We start from the raw sequence: 18306 nt of genomic DNA, 5'->3' as shown, positions 1-18306 counted from the left end.
AATTTTCAGGTTAAATGTAGAAATCCTAAGCTTTAGTCAGAAGTTTATTTTTATATCTATATATATCTTTATGTCTAATAGCTTATCTAAAACCAGAACATTGAACTGTTTTCAGCAAACGCTTTGATTTTGCTAGTTACCACTTTGCTCTGATAGATACTTTATTGATGTTTGCAGGAAATTAACATATTCGAACATTGCAGGACAAATAATAAGTATTAAGGTAGTAAAAAATAAATGAAATAAACAACCTACTATATTTATATATTAGACTACTTGCATATCGATATCAGTATTTGTATAACCTCATACAATGTCAACAAATAAACTTTGCAACACAAATAGAAACCAACCAAATACCTCATAAAATCACATTTAACACCATTAAATACCTTTTAGCCTTGATTTGTAATCATTATTTTTAAAGGCTATTGTCTTGTGGTGAGATATTATTTTTTGTAAATAAAGGCATTCAAATTTATAGCAATTTTGAAATAAAATCATTAATAAAGTAATCATTATGTTATTATAAATATATAGTCATCAACTCTTTATGTGCCTTCATGAGATTAATATTGTAGCTTCAGATATTAATTTGTTGTACGTTTTCTGCAGTGTTTAGGACTGTTATGCATAAATACAAAGATCCCCATAGTGCTGAAGCATGTGTGGTCAAAAAGATTAAGAACCCACATACCAGGGGTGCTGAAAGCTTGCTTTTCACCACCGTTTGGTAAGCATGTACTTCACAACTAGATGTGTAAAAAAGAATAAGCCACCGGCCATAGCAACACAGACAATTGCATTCAGTCAACAACCAATCAAGACTGGCAAAAATAACGATTCCCTTGTGTGCGCGTCCTGTTACTGAGGCTGATTTCAACAAGTACTTTCGTTGTCAAATCTCTATGACGCTGTTGCTAAGTAGAAGTACCGCGCTTGGCAAGGGAAGTGTCCTTTTTATTGTTCTTTTTTGTCCCCTCTCCACTTTTTCACTGTTATGTCCATCCCTCCTCATCCTCGGTTGCCCTCCACTTGTCTGACTGAGCCACACTCCCCCCCCTCCTCTCTCTCTCTTTGTCACCCATGTCTTTTAATTCAATTAGAGGCCAGGGCCCCACTCCACTGCCATTACACCCTCATTTGCGTTCTGTGTTTTTGAGCAGTTGGTGTAATTCTACAGTCAGGTGTCAAGCCCATCATAAATTAACAAGAAGCCTTATCACGGCTGGACATAATGTCTGGCAGAGAGACAGGGAGGGGATGGAGGAGCTGAGCGGGAGACACCGAGAACGACGGGGACGGGCGAGCTCATCTTCATATTTGCCTGGAGACATGGCGGCGTGGAAGAGGTGGGGGACGAATAGCAGCGGTGGACGCCGACATCATCGTCAGCACTGAAGATGAAGCGAGGAAAGATCGAAAAATGAGAGAGAGAGAGTTGGAAGGAGCGATGCCAAGGTATGACATCATTGGGATAGTCTTGAGTGTCTTGCTCCAAATGAGGACAGTCTGCAAACGCTGGGGACTCGCCAAGGAGACATTAACGGGCTTGCATGGACGATGAGTGTGTGCGCGTGTTAGTAAGGAAGACATTGAAAAGAATACTGGCCAAAAAGGCCAAGAAGCAATAACTCATCAAGAACATCCCAATCTGAAGTGGGTTAATTCTCTTTTTTTAAACCACTATTAGGGTAACCACCATTAGGGTAACTGGAGTTACTGGGGGACTGTCTGCATTCAAAATAATTTCAACAACAAAAAGGTTTTTACCTGTGAAATTTCCGTTAGCCAGGTATACGACTTTGATAGGCGCCACCTCTGGCTGGTCTCTATTGTAGGCTCTCAACTCATACCTGTCAATCACGCCTCTGAGATCACCTGTGGGTGGTGCCCAGCTCACCTTGGCACTGAAGCCATTCACAATCTGTAGCATGGAGGGAGGCGGGACGGTGCTCGGTACTGGGAAGGAAGAGAAGTCAAATTATTCAGTGCGTGGGAAAACAAAGTATATGATACACAGACAGAAGTATTGGGACACATGGCACCATGACACCTACAGAAAGTTTGCAGATGAGTGACAACCGGTGTGTCTCAAATCTTGTGTTCATTCAGTGAAAAATACATTACAGCAATACATTGCAGAGAATGCAATGTAAACATCAAGACAAAAAAAAAACTATCAAAGAGAGGCAACAGGTTGGGAGTACAAGAGGTTAAAGAAAAAGTACCCCCCCATTTTATGTTTTAATAGGATGAGTAAATCATGCCTCACCATTAGCATAAATAGTATTTATGAGAGTAGTAACTTTTTCAGCGCTGATTTAATACAGCAGGCCATTCATTCTGGGGCTATATTTCACTATAATCAACCTCCTTCCATTTAAATGGTACTCTTTCCTTTCCTTTCGCAACAAGACATCGTTGGAGGATGGACCAATGGACGTCAAACCTCCCTTATCTGCACCATCCTCTTCACCATTCGGGGGTCCAAGGCAAACCCATCCAGACCCTCTACATCCTTGTACTGCACTGACAAAAGTTAATTCATTCATTCATTTTCTACCGCTTTTCCTCACGAGGGTTGCGGGGGTGCTGGAGCCTATACCAGCTGTCTTCGGGCGAGAGGCAAAGACAAAAGTTTTTTACATTTATTTTAATTTCCATTTTTACAAAAGGTATGTAATTTAGGCCACATTTTGACTGCCTTTGACATCTTTATATGTTTCATAGCCATGTTTAAATACTCCCGTGTGGGGGACCCTGGAAATCTTAGGGCCCCAAGCAATTGTCTGGGTTTTCCTAACGGAAGTCCCCTCCTGCTCTTCACTTCCTGTATCCATCCAACACAACTCAATACTTAACATAGTATGTAGAGGATATTAGTCAAGAAGATAATGTATCTCATTATCAACAATTATTTAAGCACTGTCAAGTAATTCCCCCACCATCCCTTTTTACACTTGAACTCATCCCACGATTACCTAATCATTTTGCAGCTTTTTCCTCCATTTTCATACACGGTCTCCTCCCTTCCACATGCACTCACCTTTGCCTCTCAATCCTCTATCCTCTATCCTCCCTTCTTCGCCTTGGTTCTTATTGTATTTATTAGCACTTGCTTCCTCCCTCCCTTCCATTCCTCTCTGTGGTCACAGCACACCAGACCTGCCAGTGTATCGTTCACTACTAATGAGCAGCTTTATATTACACAGGGGAGCACATGGGCCATTCTGGGTTAACAGCCTTTTACTGGGATGCCCTTTATAGTGGCTTTATCAATCTCTCATAGCGTCAGGCACGTGTAATATCACTAGGCCCGGATGAGCCTTACATATTGCAAGATGTAGTGCGTTTTCTTTTCAAAACCTATGGTGGCCGGAGGGGCACTCCAGCAGGTGGGATTCCTTCCTACTTGCTGTCAGCCAAAAGACATCTTTGTTGTGAGTGTAAATGTAAATAAATGAAGGGACACACACACACACACCGAGTGAGATGTCTTCTTACCTCTGCCCCGGCTGCGTCCTCTCTGCCAAGGAGAGGCTGCCCACCCTCCTGCACCTAAAGCTATAAACCTGTACAGGTATTCTTATAGCAGGATGTGTTTAGGATTGGGATGGAGAAAAAGCAAAAATAAGTACAATATTAGGTAAAACTTACTTATTATGTAAAACAGAACATTGTCATGAATGTACTAGATGATGTATTAGTATCACTCAAGAGCAAGAAAGTCCAGGTTCTAGAATCACATTGTTTAAGTTGTAAGTATCTACACTGTGCGTATGTGAATCCATGCGTGTGGACACCAAACCTACACCATGACACTCATCAATTTAGCTTGTTAGCTTCCTTCGTCGAGAGTGAACCATGTCAGTTACAGAGAAACATGGTGTTCACAGTCACTTTACTGCAAATGCTGATCCGAAATCAGAGAAGAGGAAGACTGCAAATGTGAACGAGTCATATAAACACAGGAAATAATGTACTTTAAGTCGACAGCCCTTATAGTCAAGTTATTCAATTTAGTTCAGGCTCTTGGCCCAGCCAGCCAGCCAGCCACGAGTTTCCCATGTGACCCTTTTGGGATAACTAACTGCCCGCCTATGTTGTACAGTAATATACTCTCTACTCACATGTGATCACTACTCACAGTGATGAGGGAGGCCACGGTTTATTTACAGGGATTTTTTTTTCTGATTAAAGCGAGGAGCAGACAATTTATAAAAACCTGACTTTTTTACAGGTTTTATCCAGTCTACGTGTGTTTCTATTTTACACATAATAATGTCACGACTGAGACTGCTTTTAAGGTGCACAGCCGAAAGCCTTCAACAATAATGCACTTTACAAGACAGGAAAAAAAGGTTTTCGATGCTTAATAGATACTTGGAAGATGACAAGTGAAATAAAAAAAGGTTTATACGAGCTATGCCAATCTGATACCACTACGCAGTGATGCAACCCTTTGATTTATGTCAAGATTGCTATTAACGACAGATAATGTAAAAAGTGCACCATATGCAAATGCACTAAGTGTGTTCCTTTAAAGCCTCTTTGGTCCTCTTTGTGTCGCATGGCTGGACGGAATTCAGCAGCCGCATTCAGTGACCTCAACTTTTCCTACACGCATTAAAATTAGCTTTTTAAATCTGAAAACATAGCACAGCCCACACACAAAGTCAAGTGTAATTTTGGAGCATGTGTGTGGACACGTCTGTGAAAACCACGTGAATCTCCACTCCAGTAATGTTTATGGAGCAATGTCATTCTGAAAAAGACTGATCTCGAGATGTGTTTTCTCGTGGACCACCGAAGCCTGGCTAACCCATAAAGCTATAGCATTTATCCGGAGTGGCTTTGTGCATTCCTTGTATTTAGTTTATTTGTTTTGATGTAAAATGTGTATGAGATAAAACCAAAAGAGTTGTTGACCTTGAGATATGCATACAACATATCTTACATGTACTGTGTAGTAATTCACATTCAGCTAAGGGGATTCTATGACAATCGTGGGCAATGGTGACATCATCTTAGGTCAAGAAAAAGTTGATGAAAAAGATGATTTGCAATTCTTACCAGTGAATGGCGGCAGACTGTAATCAAAGGCGTGCGTCTCTCTCCCAGTGAAGATCAACACTGTGTCATTTCCCCTGCAGTTGTAACGGCTTTCACTAGTAGGACAGCCGTCGAGGAAGATTCTAACAGAACGCCGGGAGGCAACAGAGAGATTCACACTTTGACTGACAGGAGGGCTTGTTGTTTCATCACTTTGAATGGTGAGGCCCCTTATGCAACCTCCGAAGCCTGCAAGGGAGGAAAGGAAAGAAGGGCAAAAGTATCAAACCATGAAAGAAAATTAAGTTTTTGTCTTGTAAATTAAGTCTCGCATTAATCTAGAATTCTGCTTTGCGTAACATGCATTTGTAAATGAATGCCTGTCATAGCATTATTATGCCCGAACAGGAAATGTTTTGACACAGCACTTGTATTGAGTAGCTATGTAGATAATAAAGTGTCAGGTCACTGCATCTGTCTTATCCTTTGACACAAACACAGATCTTACCCTGTCTGTGACTGTGGAAGTGCAAAGCAGGATGGGTGAGCTGAGTGGGCACCCCGCCCAAATATAATGGTGAGTCAACATGAAGCCCCCCTGCTGCTCCAGCTCCCCTCATCTCCTCTGCCCAGTCATCGACAGCCGCAGAGATGAGGGAGACACGCTTTGCTAGGGAGAGCTGCTTCCAGTCGCCATCGCAGTAGCTCAGACCCACCCACATACTAAGCTCAGTCACATGACCTCTACTGGAGAGAACGAACAAAAGGAGGCCACCCTTCAGCTCCACCTAAAAAAAAAAGAAACATTAAAAGAAGCAATATCACAAGATTTCTAAATGAGATACAACGTACCAGCATATAGTCATCAGTCTGTGTGTTGTATGAAAAAAGCAGAAGTGCATTCAACTGGTCTGTTCTAAACTCCATGGAGATGTCAAAGTCCTTTCCTCCACGGAACAGATCTTTGCTCAACTCCAAGTAACCTGAATGCAACAGGGAATAAGCATGGCAACATAAGCAGCCACTGGAGATATACATATAATAATCACTTCATGACTTGTGCAATAAATAATCACCCGCATACACTCCCATCATAAACAATCAACATTTGCCCTACCGTGACCCAGAAAATGAGCCCCATCTCCAATATGAAGTGGGCATCCCTCCCAGCTTTCATATGCTGACATTTTATTTGTGGCTTTTGTCCAGTCCAGGGGACTCCACTTCTCTGAGGGTCTGTCAGTCATCTTAAAACGCACGTCTCTCAAGCAACCGGAGAAACCCCGCCGCATCAGCCGGGCGGGCCCTGATGGCACAGACAAGAATAAAAACCATTAACTGTCACTCTTAAAATGTTTTTTTTACATTGTGGTTTCCTATAGTCTCAAAGTTTAACATCTACAGGGCAGAAGCGAGAATGACACATAAATACTACTGAAATACCACAAATTATATTTTTACTAATATCTACAGGAAGAGTAGAAATGCACGAACCTAGGTCTTTCCTCCGTAGAGTTAAATCTCCTGGCAGTCCTCCGATGAACACTCCTGTATTCTCACCAATTACAGTGCTGCCACTGGAGGCTGAAGCACTACCTGGTGTGGTACAGAGTGAGAGAGTGCATGTTTGGGGGATTGACAAGAAGGTAAAAGGGAGAAAGGTTACTTAAACCTCAGCCACCACATTTAGATACACTTTCCAGTGGATAGTGACGTGCATGGACGAGTGAAGTGGAAGCTAATATTTAATAAAGTTTTGAAGTCCGATGCAGAGACTTCTGGCACATCTTAAGTAAGTCTGATTACTACAGCTTCTGTTTGGACTGCTCGGACCGCCCAACTGTCCACTAGGTTTCGAAAGGCTGGACTACTATAATAATAATAATAATACATTTTATTTGTATAGTGCTTTTCAAAATACTCAAAGACACTTTACAGAAGAATGAAGTTGAATAAAGCAAGTAAACAGAATAGAAGACACACCAAAATACAACATTCATTGGTTAATACACAGTTAAAACATGAGTAAAAGCGGGGCGGGGCACAGCAGTCAGATATAAAAAGTTAGACATTAAAAACAGATTTAAAGAGGTACTGTTTGATACCTCAAGCTATGTAAATAGCTAAACTACCCCGAGACAAAAGTGACTCCAAGAGTGATAACAAAATAGAGAGAGACTAAAAACATGTGTGACGAAGGACTTATAAGGCTGTTCAATTGTGACGCTCAAAAAGATGACTTTAGTGGTTTTAATTCCCAGGAGGAGGAGGAAGACAAAGATGAATGATTTTTCCGTGTAACATCTCTCTGTGTATTAAATATCCCATGCTTTGAAATGAACACCTGTAGTTTATATACTGGTGCACCCTATATTTTTTTTATTTACACTTACGGTTTGTATACAGTCTGGAAATTACGGTAATTTAATCAATAAAACCATCATATCACAGAAGACATACAGCCACAACATTAGGTACACCTTCAATGAGACTACAGTAATTATGAAACAAACCTGCTGTTTATTCTATTCTAATTTGGTTCTTACATTGCATTGTATCAACCTAGATGCTACACGTAAGGTGAACTTAATGTTGTGAATGGTGAATGCATGACCAGCTACGGCACTAAGAGACATAAGTGAGTTTGTGTGGGTTAAATCTCTAGTTTCCTCACCGGATTCCTCAAAGAGCAGCTAGGATTAACCTGGCTAATGCCTCAACAACTGGGAAATTTACACACAAAGCAGCGGATATGCACAATTACTTCTACATCCTACACTGTTTGCTTTCACAGACTGTATAACCATATAGAGCACATAGAGCATTAACATTTATTTACACACCCACACAAACAGGTGATACATGCAGCGGTCAGTGTGAATAAGATACCTCTGTATTGATTGTTTACAACGATTGTTCCCACAGCTCCTTGCCTCGTTGCTGTGATGTGGTGCCACTGCCCGTCGTTGTAGAGGCGCTCTCCATCCCCCTGTGCACTCACGGCCACCACTGAGCCCTTCGCAAAGCAGCAAAGAAGAAACATTTGAAGGAACTGGATAAAACAACTTAAATTGGATGTGCAAAAAAATAAAAACAAAAAAAAAGATTAACTGTCTTTGCAGGCATATTTTGGCAGGTATGAGGAGGAATACTTGCAGTGAATGCAGTGAAACCTCTAAAACTAAATGTCCCAGTAGCCCTACATTTCAGAATACGAGAAATACCGTATTGACCTGAACTAAATATATATATTTTTTCTCCACAAGCCAGTCAAAGCTTCTTGTCACTCGGCCTGGAGAGATGCAATTGAGATGGTGAAAATAACATAGCACCACTCATTAATTAAGCATCAGCATTAATGTACCTTTCTTATGTAACGTTAGCTGCGTGCAATGCTAGATTTTGCTTAATTATAAATACCTTCGATTGTGTGGCCATTCATTCATTCATTCATTCATTCATTTTCTACCGCTTTTCATCACAAGGGTCGCGGGGGTGCTGGAGCCTATCCCAGCTGTCTCCGGGCGAGAGGCAGATTGTGTGGCCAGTTTATTATAATGGTTATTAATGAAGCAACATGACTTCATACAGGGTTTATTTTATTTCATTTTTTCATGTTTTTTTTTGTACTTATTTTTTATTTGAAAACCTACCACGTCCCCTCCTGCTACCGTAAACATGATTAAGCATTCACGTAATCACTTTGTAATAATATCCACAAATTTGTTTATTCAGCTGTTTTTGTACTGTCAAGAGACTTTATGGACACCCTGTATTAATTAAAAATCACATGTATAATAAATAAAGGTTTAATATATTATTGTCATTTTTTGCTATTCAAATTGATCACATTAGATATTATCCAGCATTCTGGAGCTACTGCACCTGAATACAAATGGTTTTTTTTCAGTCAGGAATGTGAAGGTTATTGCACATGGCAAACATGAACATGCATGTAAACTCCCCAGAAACACAAGCCGGTCCGAACAAAGCTCTACTGACCACCTATTAAGTCTGACATCATTGTTGTGATCAGCTTTTAGCAAGTTAGAGACAAATCAGGTAGTAAAACACGAGCACCGGATCGGTGAAGGCCTACAAAAAACGCACTGACAGCACAGAGCCACACACAAACAGTGATGAAGATTTAATGATGGGATCAATAAATGTATGAATGCCAAAGTATATCAGCCTCTGGCACCTTTACAGCCAGCGCTAGGCGGCTCTTCTTGACAAGACAGCAGGGGGGGAAGTGTTCTGTCCCTTTTACAGGGACACACACCCAGATCAAATTCATGCCAGTTAAATACTCAACAACTTCCAAACAACTATCCCTGGGTGTGCCCTTGAGCAAGTCATTACAAGCGTTACAAGCATTACTACTCAAGGGGCTTTGTAGAACTGCTGGTAGTAAATTCTCCACACCCACTGTATGAAAACACACAGCAAAATGGTCGATGGTGTCAATCACACAGCATGTTTGTAACGGAACCAACAGCTGATGCACAGGCGGTGAGCAGGTTTCTCATACTTGTGTCACCTTATGAGAGAGTTGCTGGTGTCGTGCTAAATTACACCCTGTGCACTAGTAATCCCATCAGACTACCTCAACAGGCTAACAGAGAGAATGGATGGATGTATCGAAGTGGGGGGAACACAGTGGGGGTAATTATCCCAAACTAGCCTAAACAAAAGAGTCGGCCCCAGTTGGAGAAGACACACTTAATTACGCATCCATCAGAATTGAACAAATTGTTACGCTTTTATGAATACATGTGGATTACTGCATGGTTACTGCATATTATCACATACTACAGTATTAATTGGCCCTGTACGCTAGAAACCGCTCAAGAATGATACGGGAAAAGGCCGAAATGATACTGTGTCAAAGCCCAGGGCAGTGATACTGATAAAATATAGAGTTTAACCATGTCCAGTATCAGCCCCCGTAGCTGTCCACTCAGAGCGCGCTGCTCTGGTAAACAACCAATCAGAGAACAGCGCACAAGCGTGACCACACACTATAAATATTCCTAGTGCTTCTCCAGTCAGCAAAAAAACAAACTTGATTAATGAAACTTTAATTGTCAGACACTGATAAGATAAGACTGTTGATAAAATATTATTGTTGAAATATTTTTGCAATTATTGTGCTTACACTGTTTAGATATAATACATGTAATAAACTGAAATTTTTCTGGAAACAAAATGGTCTTTTGATTAAATAGTACGTGATAATAAACTCATGACCTTCGGTCTCGGGCTGATACTGACACTTGGGGGGCATGATACCTGGCCTGATACCAGACAAACCATGTGATAAACTATAAGTATGTTTTATCCATGTTTTATTTTGTTTGGGAACCTCATGAAGTTATGTGAAATGATCTGCTATCATTGCTTTCATCATCCAAGTCATTGACTCCTCAGCCGCGCTACATGTGTCTGTAAGGATGGATAAGGGATGTGTGGAAGACTGTGTATGCAAGGGTGCGAAGCTTAATTAGCTTCCAATTGGTATTCATGCGTGGTGACTGCAGGGAACGAGTTAATTGCAGTCCAATTCAAACGTTGACACACTTTTAAAGTTTTTTTTTCTTCCACCCCCTCTTGCTCCACCTCCCTGACATAAAGCAAAGAGTGAGGTACACACATTTAAAGTATAAGATGAGAGCGTGTGAGTGACAAAAAGGAAGAAAGAGACGGAGTGGAGGACCAAAACCGTTGAAGGTGAGCACTATGTCAAGTGAGAGGAATTAGATTTTAACCTAGGAAACAACGTTCTTAAATGCATCGTCAATGACTAGTGGTTTAGTTTGAATAACAGGGCTCTCATTTCATAGAGCAGGCGCACCCATAAGCCACATTAAAAAGGGCATACCTGTGGATCAAACAAGAAGTAAGGACGGCCATTTTTGATCTGAATAGCAATGAATTCTTCCTGATTTCCAGGAGAAAGGGCACAGAGCAGCATGCCATCTGGAGAGTGAGTCTTGAAACTCAACTCAATACCTGAAACAAAGATGAAGAGATTGTAAGAAAACAGGACAAGATCTTCATGACAAAGTTGGGAAAACACCTTTAGACTTTATATATCCATAGTTCTTGTTACATCTCCATCAAGTTCATGATCTCCCGACTGCACCAAACCTCTAAGCTGACTTCATTTTCGCTAAAGCCAACTGTCGAGGATAATCTTACCACAAAGACACTTTGGGAAAACATGAACATCAGAGGACGAGTCTCGGTGGACTCACTTGATTCCACTACTTTTAAAAGATCTTACTTGTAATCTCTAGCTTTTATCTCTAAAACCGAAATCTTCCAAAGATATTGTGGCTCCTCCTCCCCGCATAACAGCATAACAGCTTTTCCTTTTCTATACTTCTCTTTAAGTGCTCGCACAGGAAGTGAAAACCAGCACAAGGTTAGAACTAACTTTATCCATTTGGGATTTCAACTCAACCTGTACCTGCAGTTCCTCAAAAGAAAAAAAAAACACACAACCAGTGACACAGGTTATATCAATAGTCTGTGTGAAAAGAGAAGGCCTTCACAAGGTTTTGAGCAATAAAATAATAGAAGAACTAATGTCATTCAATATGCCCATAAGTATATATTCACTTTTATATGGACAGGAAATAGGAAGAGAAAGTGGTCATGGAATCAACAGTGCCTCTGCTCAAATCAAATCAACTTTATTTGTACAGCGCTTTTCCTGCAAAGACATGCAACACAAAGTGCTTTACAGAATTAAAGCAATTACCACAATTAAAATGAAAAACAATTACTAAGAAAGCCCCTCCCTCCCACCCTCCATACTAGACACACACACACACACACAAAATCACACACAGTAGGGAGACATGGCATGGCACTGAGGATCAAGGAAACGCCCCCTTTGGGGCCGTCCACACTAGTAGGAGCTGCAGGCCGTGCCGTCGGGGGACCAGCACCCAGGCCCCCGACTCCGACAGACGGACGGAACCCCCCAATAAAGGGAGGAACCCCCAGCCGGCCGGGTCGAAGGGACCCAAGGATGGCACCCCCTCAGCAGGTTCTGCTGGTTCCAACCAAGCACATCACACTCAGATATGCCAATATGAATCTTCTGTGATCTATGATCTAGTGCATATGTATGAATTACTAAGAAATATGTGATTGTCACACACACACTACCCTAAAGGGGACCTATTATGCGTTTTCCACTTTTCTGGCCTCTAAATGTAGTTAGAATGTTGTATTCTCGTATTAAACGATGCCAAAGTTTCAGATAATGAGGTTTGCGCATTTGAGCCCAGAAAAAGTTTGGGATGACTCAAAACGCTCAGTTTCAAAAGGTGTGGTAAAACTGCCCCTTTGTGATGTCACAGACGGGTGGACTTCCTTACATCGGCACGTGTAAGATAAGCTAAGTGTAAGATAAGTGCTCTGCCAGCACCCCAAGCTCTGCTTCTCTGTTTAATTGTTAGCAAGCCACATTTGCGGGAACCACAAAATCCAAAGAAATACAGCTGAATAGGTGCAAAAGTCTGGAACAACTATAAAGCTTTGTGTGCTGGTTATTGTTTGTAGCTGCTCTATAGGAGTCCACAACTCATAAGCATAATAGGACCCCTTTAAGATTTGTACCCAAAAGCCTCAAGCAGAAATGTATGTTCTCACACACACACACACACACACACACACACATGCTATCATGTTCCAACGGAGCCGAGATTGAATCTTAATCCGCTAGCAGATCTACAGTTGCATGAGTGCGTCTGTGGATGCGTGTGTATGTCTCTTCAGGGAACAGAAGTGTGGGAAGATCCGGAGGGTTGAATGCACGAAGTTCAGGGTTCATCAGGAGCCAGTGTTGGCAAAAATAATTAAGGGTGAATTCACTTAACATGCAGGGAAGTCAAACAGTTACATGGACAGTTCAAGATGAATACAGATGAACCATTTCCAGATAAATCCCTTTCACACTATTCTGAATAGGAACATCCTCTCACTGGGCACAATCTTTTTAGTACGCATTGCAATACTGTTAAATGTGGCACCTTTCTGACAGTGTCAATCAAAAAAATCATATTTTTCTATATAGCTTTTTCAGGATATTTTAAGGTTTTAATTATACATTCATTCATTCATTTTCTACCTCTTATCCTCACAAGGGTCACGGGGGTGCTGGAGCCTACCCCAGCTGTCTTCGGGTGAGAGGCGGGGTACACCCTGGACTGGTCGCCAGCCAATCACAGAGCACATATAGACAAACAACCATTCACACTCACATTCACTCACCAATTAACCTAGCATGTTTTTGGAATGTGGGAGGAAACCGGAGTACCCGGAGAAAACCCACGCATGCACGGGGAGAACATGCAAACTCCACACAGAGATGGCCGAGGGTGGCCTTTTAATTATATTTTAGCAATAAATTGGCATAAAGTAGGACTGGGTCATATGGATCAATATACAATATATAGCCCGATATGCTTTCCACAAAGTGAGTTAAGACAAAAATTAAAAAAATAGCCACTAAAACAAAAATAGTTAATTCTCTTTCTGTATAAAGTACAGAAATAAATACAATAAAATAAATACAGAAAATATACAATATAATAGCTAGCTAGCTATGCTCAAAACCTAATCCTAATACCAAAACCACAAAAGAAATTTCTAAATATCAGCAGTCACTCAGCAGACACTTTACTTTGAACAGTATTATTTGGTTTTGGAAAGCAGAACCTCATAGGAGAGACAAAAAGTGAGTGAAAACACCTTAATATTATATTTACAACTACAAATATGCTTGATTCTTAGTTTGTTAATTTTAAATTGGCCATCATTTTAATATTTTATCTTGGCTATCACCTCTCAAAGTTTAGTGTAATAATTACAACGCCTTCTGCCTCCACCTTTTATCCTATAGTAAGGAATATATATATAGTCCAAAAAACACAGCCAACCAAGGTGTGCCTTCTTGGGTGCTATTTATATTTGAGTCTAAAATGCACTTATCTTCATGCAGTTGATGTGATACATCCTCAGACTTTCACAGAAAGCCAGACTTTTAGGCCACTCTTGAATGATTTATAACCACATGTATATAAAGCAGACACTGCATAGGAGACAACATCACATATTCTTTGCATTGTGTGCATGTGTTGTGTACATCTAGCAGGCATGTGTCATTTACATTTGTGACCTTGTCACTGCAAAGAAGAGTGAAGTCATGACAGATACCTGACATTACATTACCCTCCTTTAACCTTCTCTGTGACACTCTCCTGATCGGGTCCCTTTGCTTTTAACCTTCCCCCATTCCCCCTCTGACCTTTTTTTTTTTTTTTTTGCCTGACATTTATATTGATATTTTTCATTTAGCATATCGATTTCCATCACTTTTACCACAGCAGCTATCAACATCAAGGTTTTTTTTGGAACCAAAAAATACAATGCCGCCGCCTTTTAATAATAAAAAAAATGATTGAACACACACACAAATATATATTTTTTTCCAAAATTACAAATGTATCTGCATAAACATTGCCATAAATTTTTATCAGCACACATAAAATAACTGCCACTCATTGCTGTTACTCACAGCCAGTATTTGCGTACATGTTATAGCAAGTATACACACACTAAAGGAGTCTCCAAGAGGGAATCAACAATTTGCAGCCATGTTAAAGGGACATGAAGTTGGATGGCACCACCATCAGCAGTGTAGTACATTGTGACTGACCCTCCACTTCATTCTGTGAGCAGAGTTCTGGTCAGATTTTGGTGATGAGGAACATAGTTCCGGTTAGTTGGTGGGCCCAAAAGAGTGATACATTTGCATCACAAAAATGCGTCAGACATCCCAATCACTCTCTCTTACTTTCTCATATCACTGCACAATGTCACCTGTACATTGTTGAGTATGTTTCCCACAGTGTTTACAAGCATGGATGATCCGCTGTGGATGTCAAACTTGTGGACTGCGCTGGATCAAATTGAGGGGTAGATAATATAATGATGTTGGGAAAATGTTGCATATTTGTGTCTGCAAGACACGGAGGGACAGACTGTCAACACATGCTCAGGAAGGTGTTTGGTCCAAATGTACAGCAGCTAAGTGACACTCTGCTCGTGCTCAGCATTACTTCCTTGGGATTCCCCCTCAGGACTTGTGCTACTTCACGCTGACAACCACTTTGGAGCCATCAACAAACAGACCTGAGCACGCATCATGACAGGAGTCCCAGCTTCACACAGACCCACATACTGTATGCAGCCCAACACACACACACACACAATCATCAAGTATTCTCTACAGGGATTTGGTCTAATTGGAAAAGACTAATCACAGCAGTGTCACCCTTCTGCTTGGACACTTGAATGAAAAGTATCTTAAGTGTTGTGTTTAAACATGCTTTCCCAGTTGGCTGGACGAAGAATATAAACAAGGAAGACGGTTTAGTGACTGGTGTGTGAAACATCACAAAGGCTCCTCCTTCACACATTTAAAAGACGATGCACTGCAATCAGATGATCTTCGACCCACATATGTACACTGGTGGGAAAAAGTGGTGTCTCCCTTCCTGATTTCTTGATGTTCCTGATGTCTGTCACACTTAAATGTTTCAGATCATCAAACATATTAGTCACTGACAACACAACTGAACACAAAATTCAGTTTTTAAATGAAACCTTTTATTATTAATGGAGAAAAAAAAACCTGCTCCAAAAACATTTGTCATTTGGAGCAGATTTTTTCACCACAATGTACTGATGGGATCTTGGATTGGTTGGTTTGGTCTGCACTGGAGTTTGGTGACTGTTCTCCGAACTGACCCAAGGAACAACACCCATGGGGAAAGAACCATGTTTGACTTTTGATCATGTTATCAAATTAATACACCTATGCTGTTTAGCAGTTTAATTTAGCTGCACTGCAATCTGCGCACTCACTGTTCCATTAAATTATCACCCCAACATCTCATCAGCATCATGCCAGAAAAAAATACTTTATTATAGATAACATCTTATACTTAATAAACAGCAATATCCCATTAAAATAAATCATAAAAGGGAGGTTTATTTATTTTCCAGTATTGTTTCCAATGCTGTTAAATGTTTCTGCTCTCTCTGTCTCAGTAAAGGGAGGAGGTTGTGTGTAATCATCTAGCCAACATAACCTGAATAACTCCAGTCATGTTAGCTCTCTGCTGGCATTAATCAGAGCTTGGCGTATTAATGAGAGCGCGGCAGCTAGCTAATTACACCCATAGATTCTGCTGCAGCCCATTAAATATACAAATGACAGAATTAAAGAGCCCAGCCTCTTCTGATTAATCTTTAAATGGGGAAAAACTAATGATGTCTGTGCAAACTTTCCTTTCACACATATCCCCCCTCCTTCTCCTCTCAACATCAGTGCCTGGCAATCAATCATATTAATTAGGGAGAAATAATTTGTATCATTTAACATTTCCCTCTTTTCCTGCTCAGTTACTGCAATGGTGCTGTAGCGCTGTACTGTATTAAACATGAACGCATGTTATCCAAGTCTATTTGTTTCAGCATTCCATCTTTTTGGGGGATGTTTCATCTCTCTTCATTAAATGGAAGCTAAAGAAATACATCTGGATTAGCTGAAATACTGTGTGAGGGGGTATGATCAGCCCCTTTCAGAAACAAATATCGTAGAAATACAAATGAGGAGGGAAGGACTGCATAATGTGTCTTAGAGCCTGTGTCCATTTAAATCCATTATTTCTTTGAGTGTAATGTATTCCAGTCTTTATGCACATGTTCCTTCAGCGATAAAAGTACTAGTATAAAGTAACATTATGGTGCATCATAGAAAAGATGAATGGACATACTTGCATTTATGGAAACAAGCACTTAGCGAGTATCCACATCAGTGCGCTAATTGCATATACTTAGAACCCTGTTTTAGCGCGGTATATACTGACCTAAAGTACCTCACGTTCATTTAGGATTAAGAAGCATCGTTAATCACAATTGAACAGACTCATTTTATGGAAACATGCACTCCTATCACAATAATAGCATATGAAAAATAACCTGACAAGACCCCTTTGGTGGAGGTCATAGGCCATATATGTATGCAATAAATAATTAGGATTTGATATGCAAAGTTTGAACGTCATGTGGCTTTGCGTATAGAAGCCCTCTATCCCCAAAAGACTACAAATTGAGAATCCAAATCTGACAGTTGTCATTGCACAGAGTTCCTCTGTTTCCTTGAGGCATCAACGATTGACGACTCCCTCCTCTGTGATCAATTGACTCTCGAGGGGGCATTACACTGCATTACATTCATAATCCAATTTGGCTTTGATTTGTTCGCTGTTCCGTGCGCTTCGATGGGAATAATTGTCTGTAGATGATGCTATTAGTATTGATGGTTGTAAGAGGGCGATGGTTTGAGGACTGCTGACACATTGATGGTCCACAATAGATCCGGTCTGAAAGTGACTGCCTTATTCGTTACCTTTTATGAAGAAGGAGAGTGGCATATGCAGCGTGAGAAGGTTTTATTCAAAGATGGAGCAAGTTTTCATTGTAATCAAAAACATTTGTTGATCTGCAACACTTTTTTATTGTGTTCAGCAGAAAGAGATGAGCAGGAGCGAGGTCAGCGACGGTTCTGTCTGTTTCATACGTATGATGTAACACGCATGGTTCAGCCTGTTGGCTAAACATGTTCCACAGAATGAGAGTCGTGAGTGCTAGCCGTTGAGATAAAAGGCAGGACTGTCATCTCAATGTCTAGTGCAGCTCTGAAGGTGTCAAGGAGTGAGGCTCATTCATTCATTTTCTACCATTTATCCTCACGAGGGTCGTGGGGGTGCTGGAGCCTATCCCAGCTGTCTTCAGGCAACAGGCGGGGTACACCCTGGACTGGTCGCCAGCCAATCACAGGGCACATATAGACAAACAACCATTCACACTCATTCATATCTTTGGACAATTTAGAGTCGCCAATTAACCTAGCATGTTTTTGGAACATGCAAACTCCACACAGAGATGGCTGAGGGTCTCCTAGCTGTGGGTCCTGCGTGCTAACCACTCAACTGTCGTGCAGCAAGGAGTGAGGCTCACCACCGTAAATGTGCACAGCTGTACCACGGCACCCGTATTGGGTCGTCATGGGCTCGAATCAAGGTATGCAAGCACAGGTCCAGGGAGTGAGGTTTATCTACGTAAATTCACACAGCCACAATGGCTGACATCCGTTACACGTGGAAC

At 41.0% G+C, this 18306-nt stretch overlaps 1 protein-coding gene across 7 annotated transcripts in view; it reads right to left on the bottom strand.

The window, feature by feature from the left end:
• ush2a (Usher syndrome 2A (autosomal recessive, mild)) overlaps positions 1 to 18306 on the bottom strand; it is a 154419-nt gene that overhangs the window by 90611 nt on the left and 45502 nt on the right. For all 7 annotated transcript variants that reach the window (XM_058088964.1, XM_058088969.1, XM_058088966.1 and 4 more), the window contains 9 exons: positions 10937 to 11067; positions 7945 to 8071; positions 6550 to 6651; positions 6173 to 6361; positions 5908 to 6038; positions 5564 to 5843; positions 5077 to 5304; positions 3508 to 3588; positions 1774 to 1962 (listed from right to left, as the gene is read on the bottom strand). In XM_058088964.1, coding sequence (XP_057944947.1) covers positions 1774 to 1962; positions 3508 to 3588; positions 5077 to 5304; positions 5564 to 5843; positions 5908 to 6038; positions 6173 to 6361; positions 6550 to 6651; positions 7945 to 8071; positions 10937 to 11067 — 1458 coding nt within the window. The remainder of the gene's footprint in view (positions 1 to 1773; positions 1963 to 3507; positions 3589 to 5076; positions 5305 to 5563; positions 5844 to 5907; positions 6039 to 6172; positions 6362 to 6549; positions 6652 to 7944; positions 8072 to 10936; positions 11068 to 18306) is intronic.

The sequence above is a fragment of the Doryrhamphus excisus genome, chromosome 12 (genome assembly GCF_030265055.1).
Source record: "Doryrhamphus excisus isolate RoL2022-K1 chromosome 12, RoL_Dexc_1.0, whole genome shotgun sequence".
In the NCBI taxonomy this organism is placed as follows: Eukaryota; Metazoa; Chordata; class Actinopteri; order Syngnathiformes; family Syngnathidae; genus Doryrhamphus; species Doryrhamphus excisus.
This window is presented reverse-complemented; position numbering and strand designations above follow the sequence as displayed.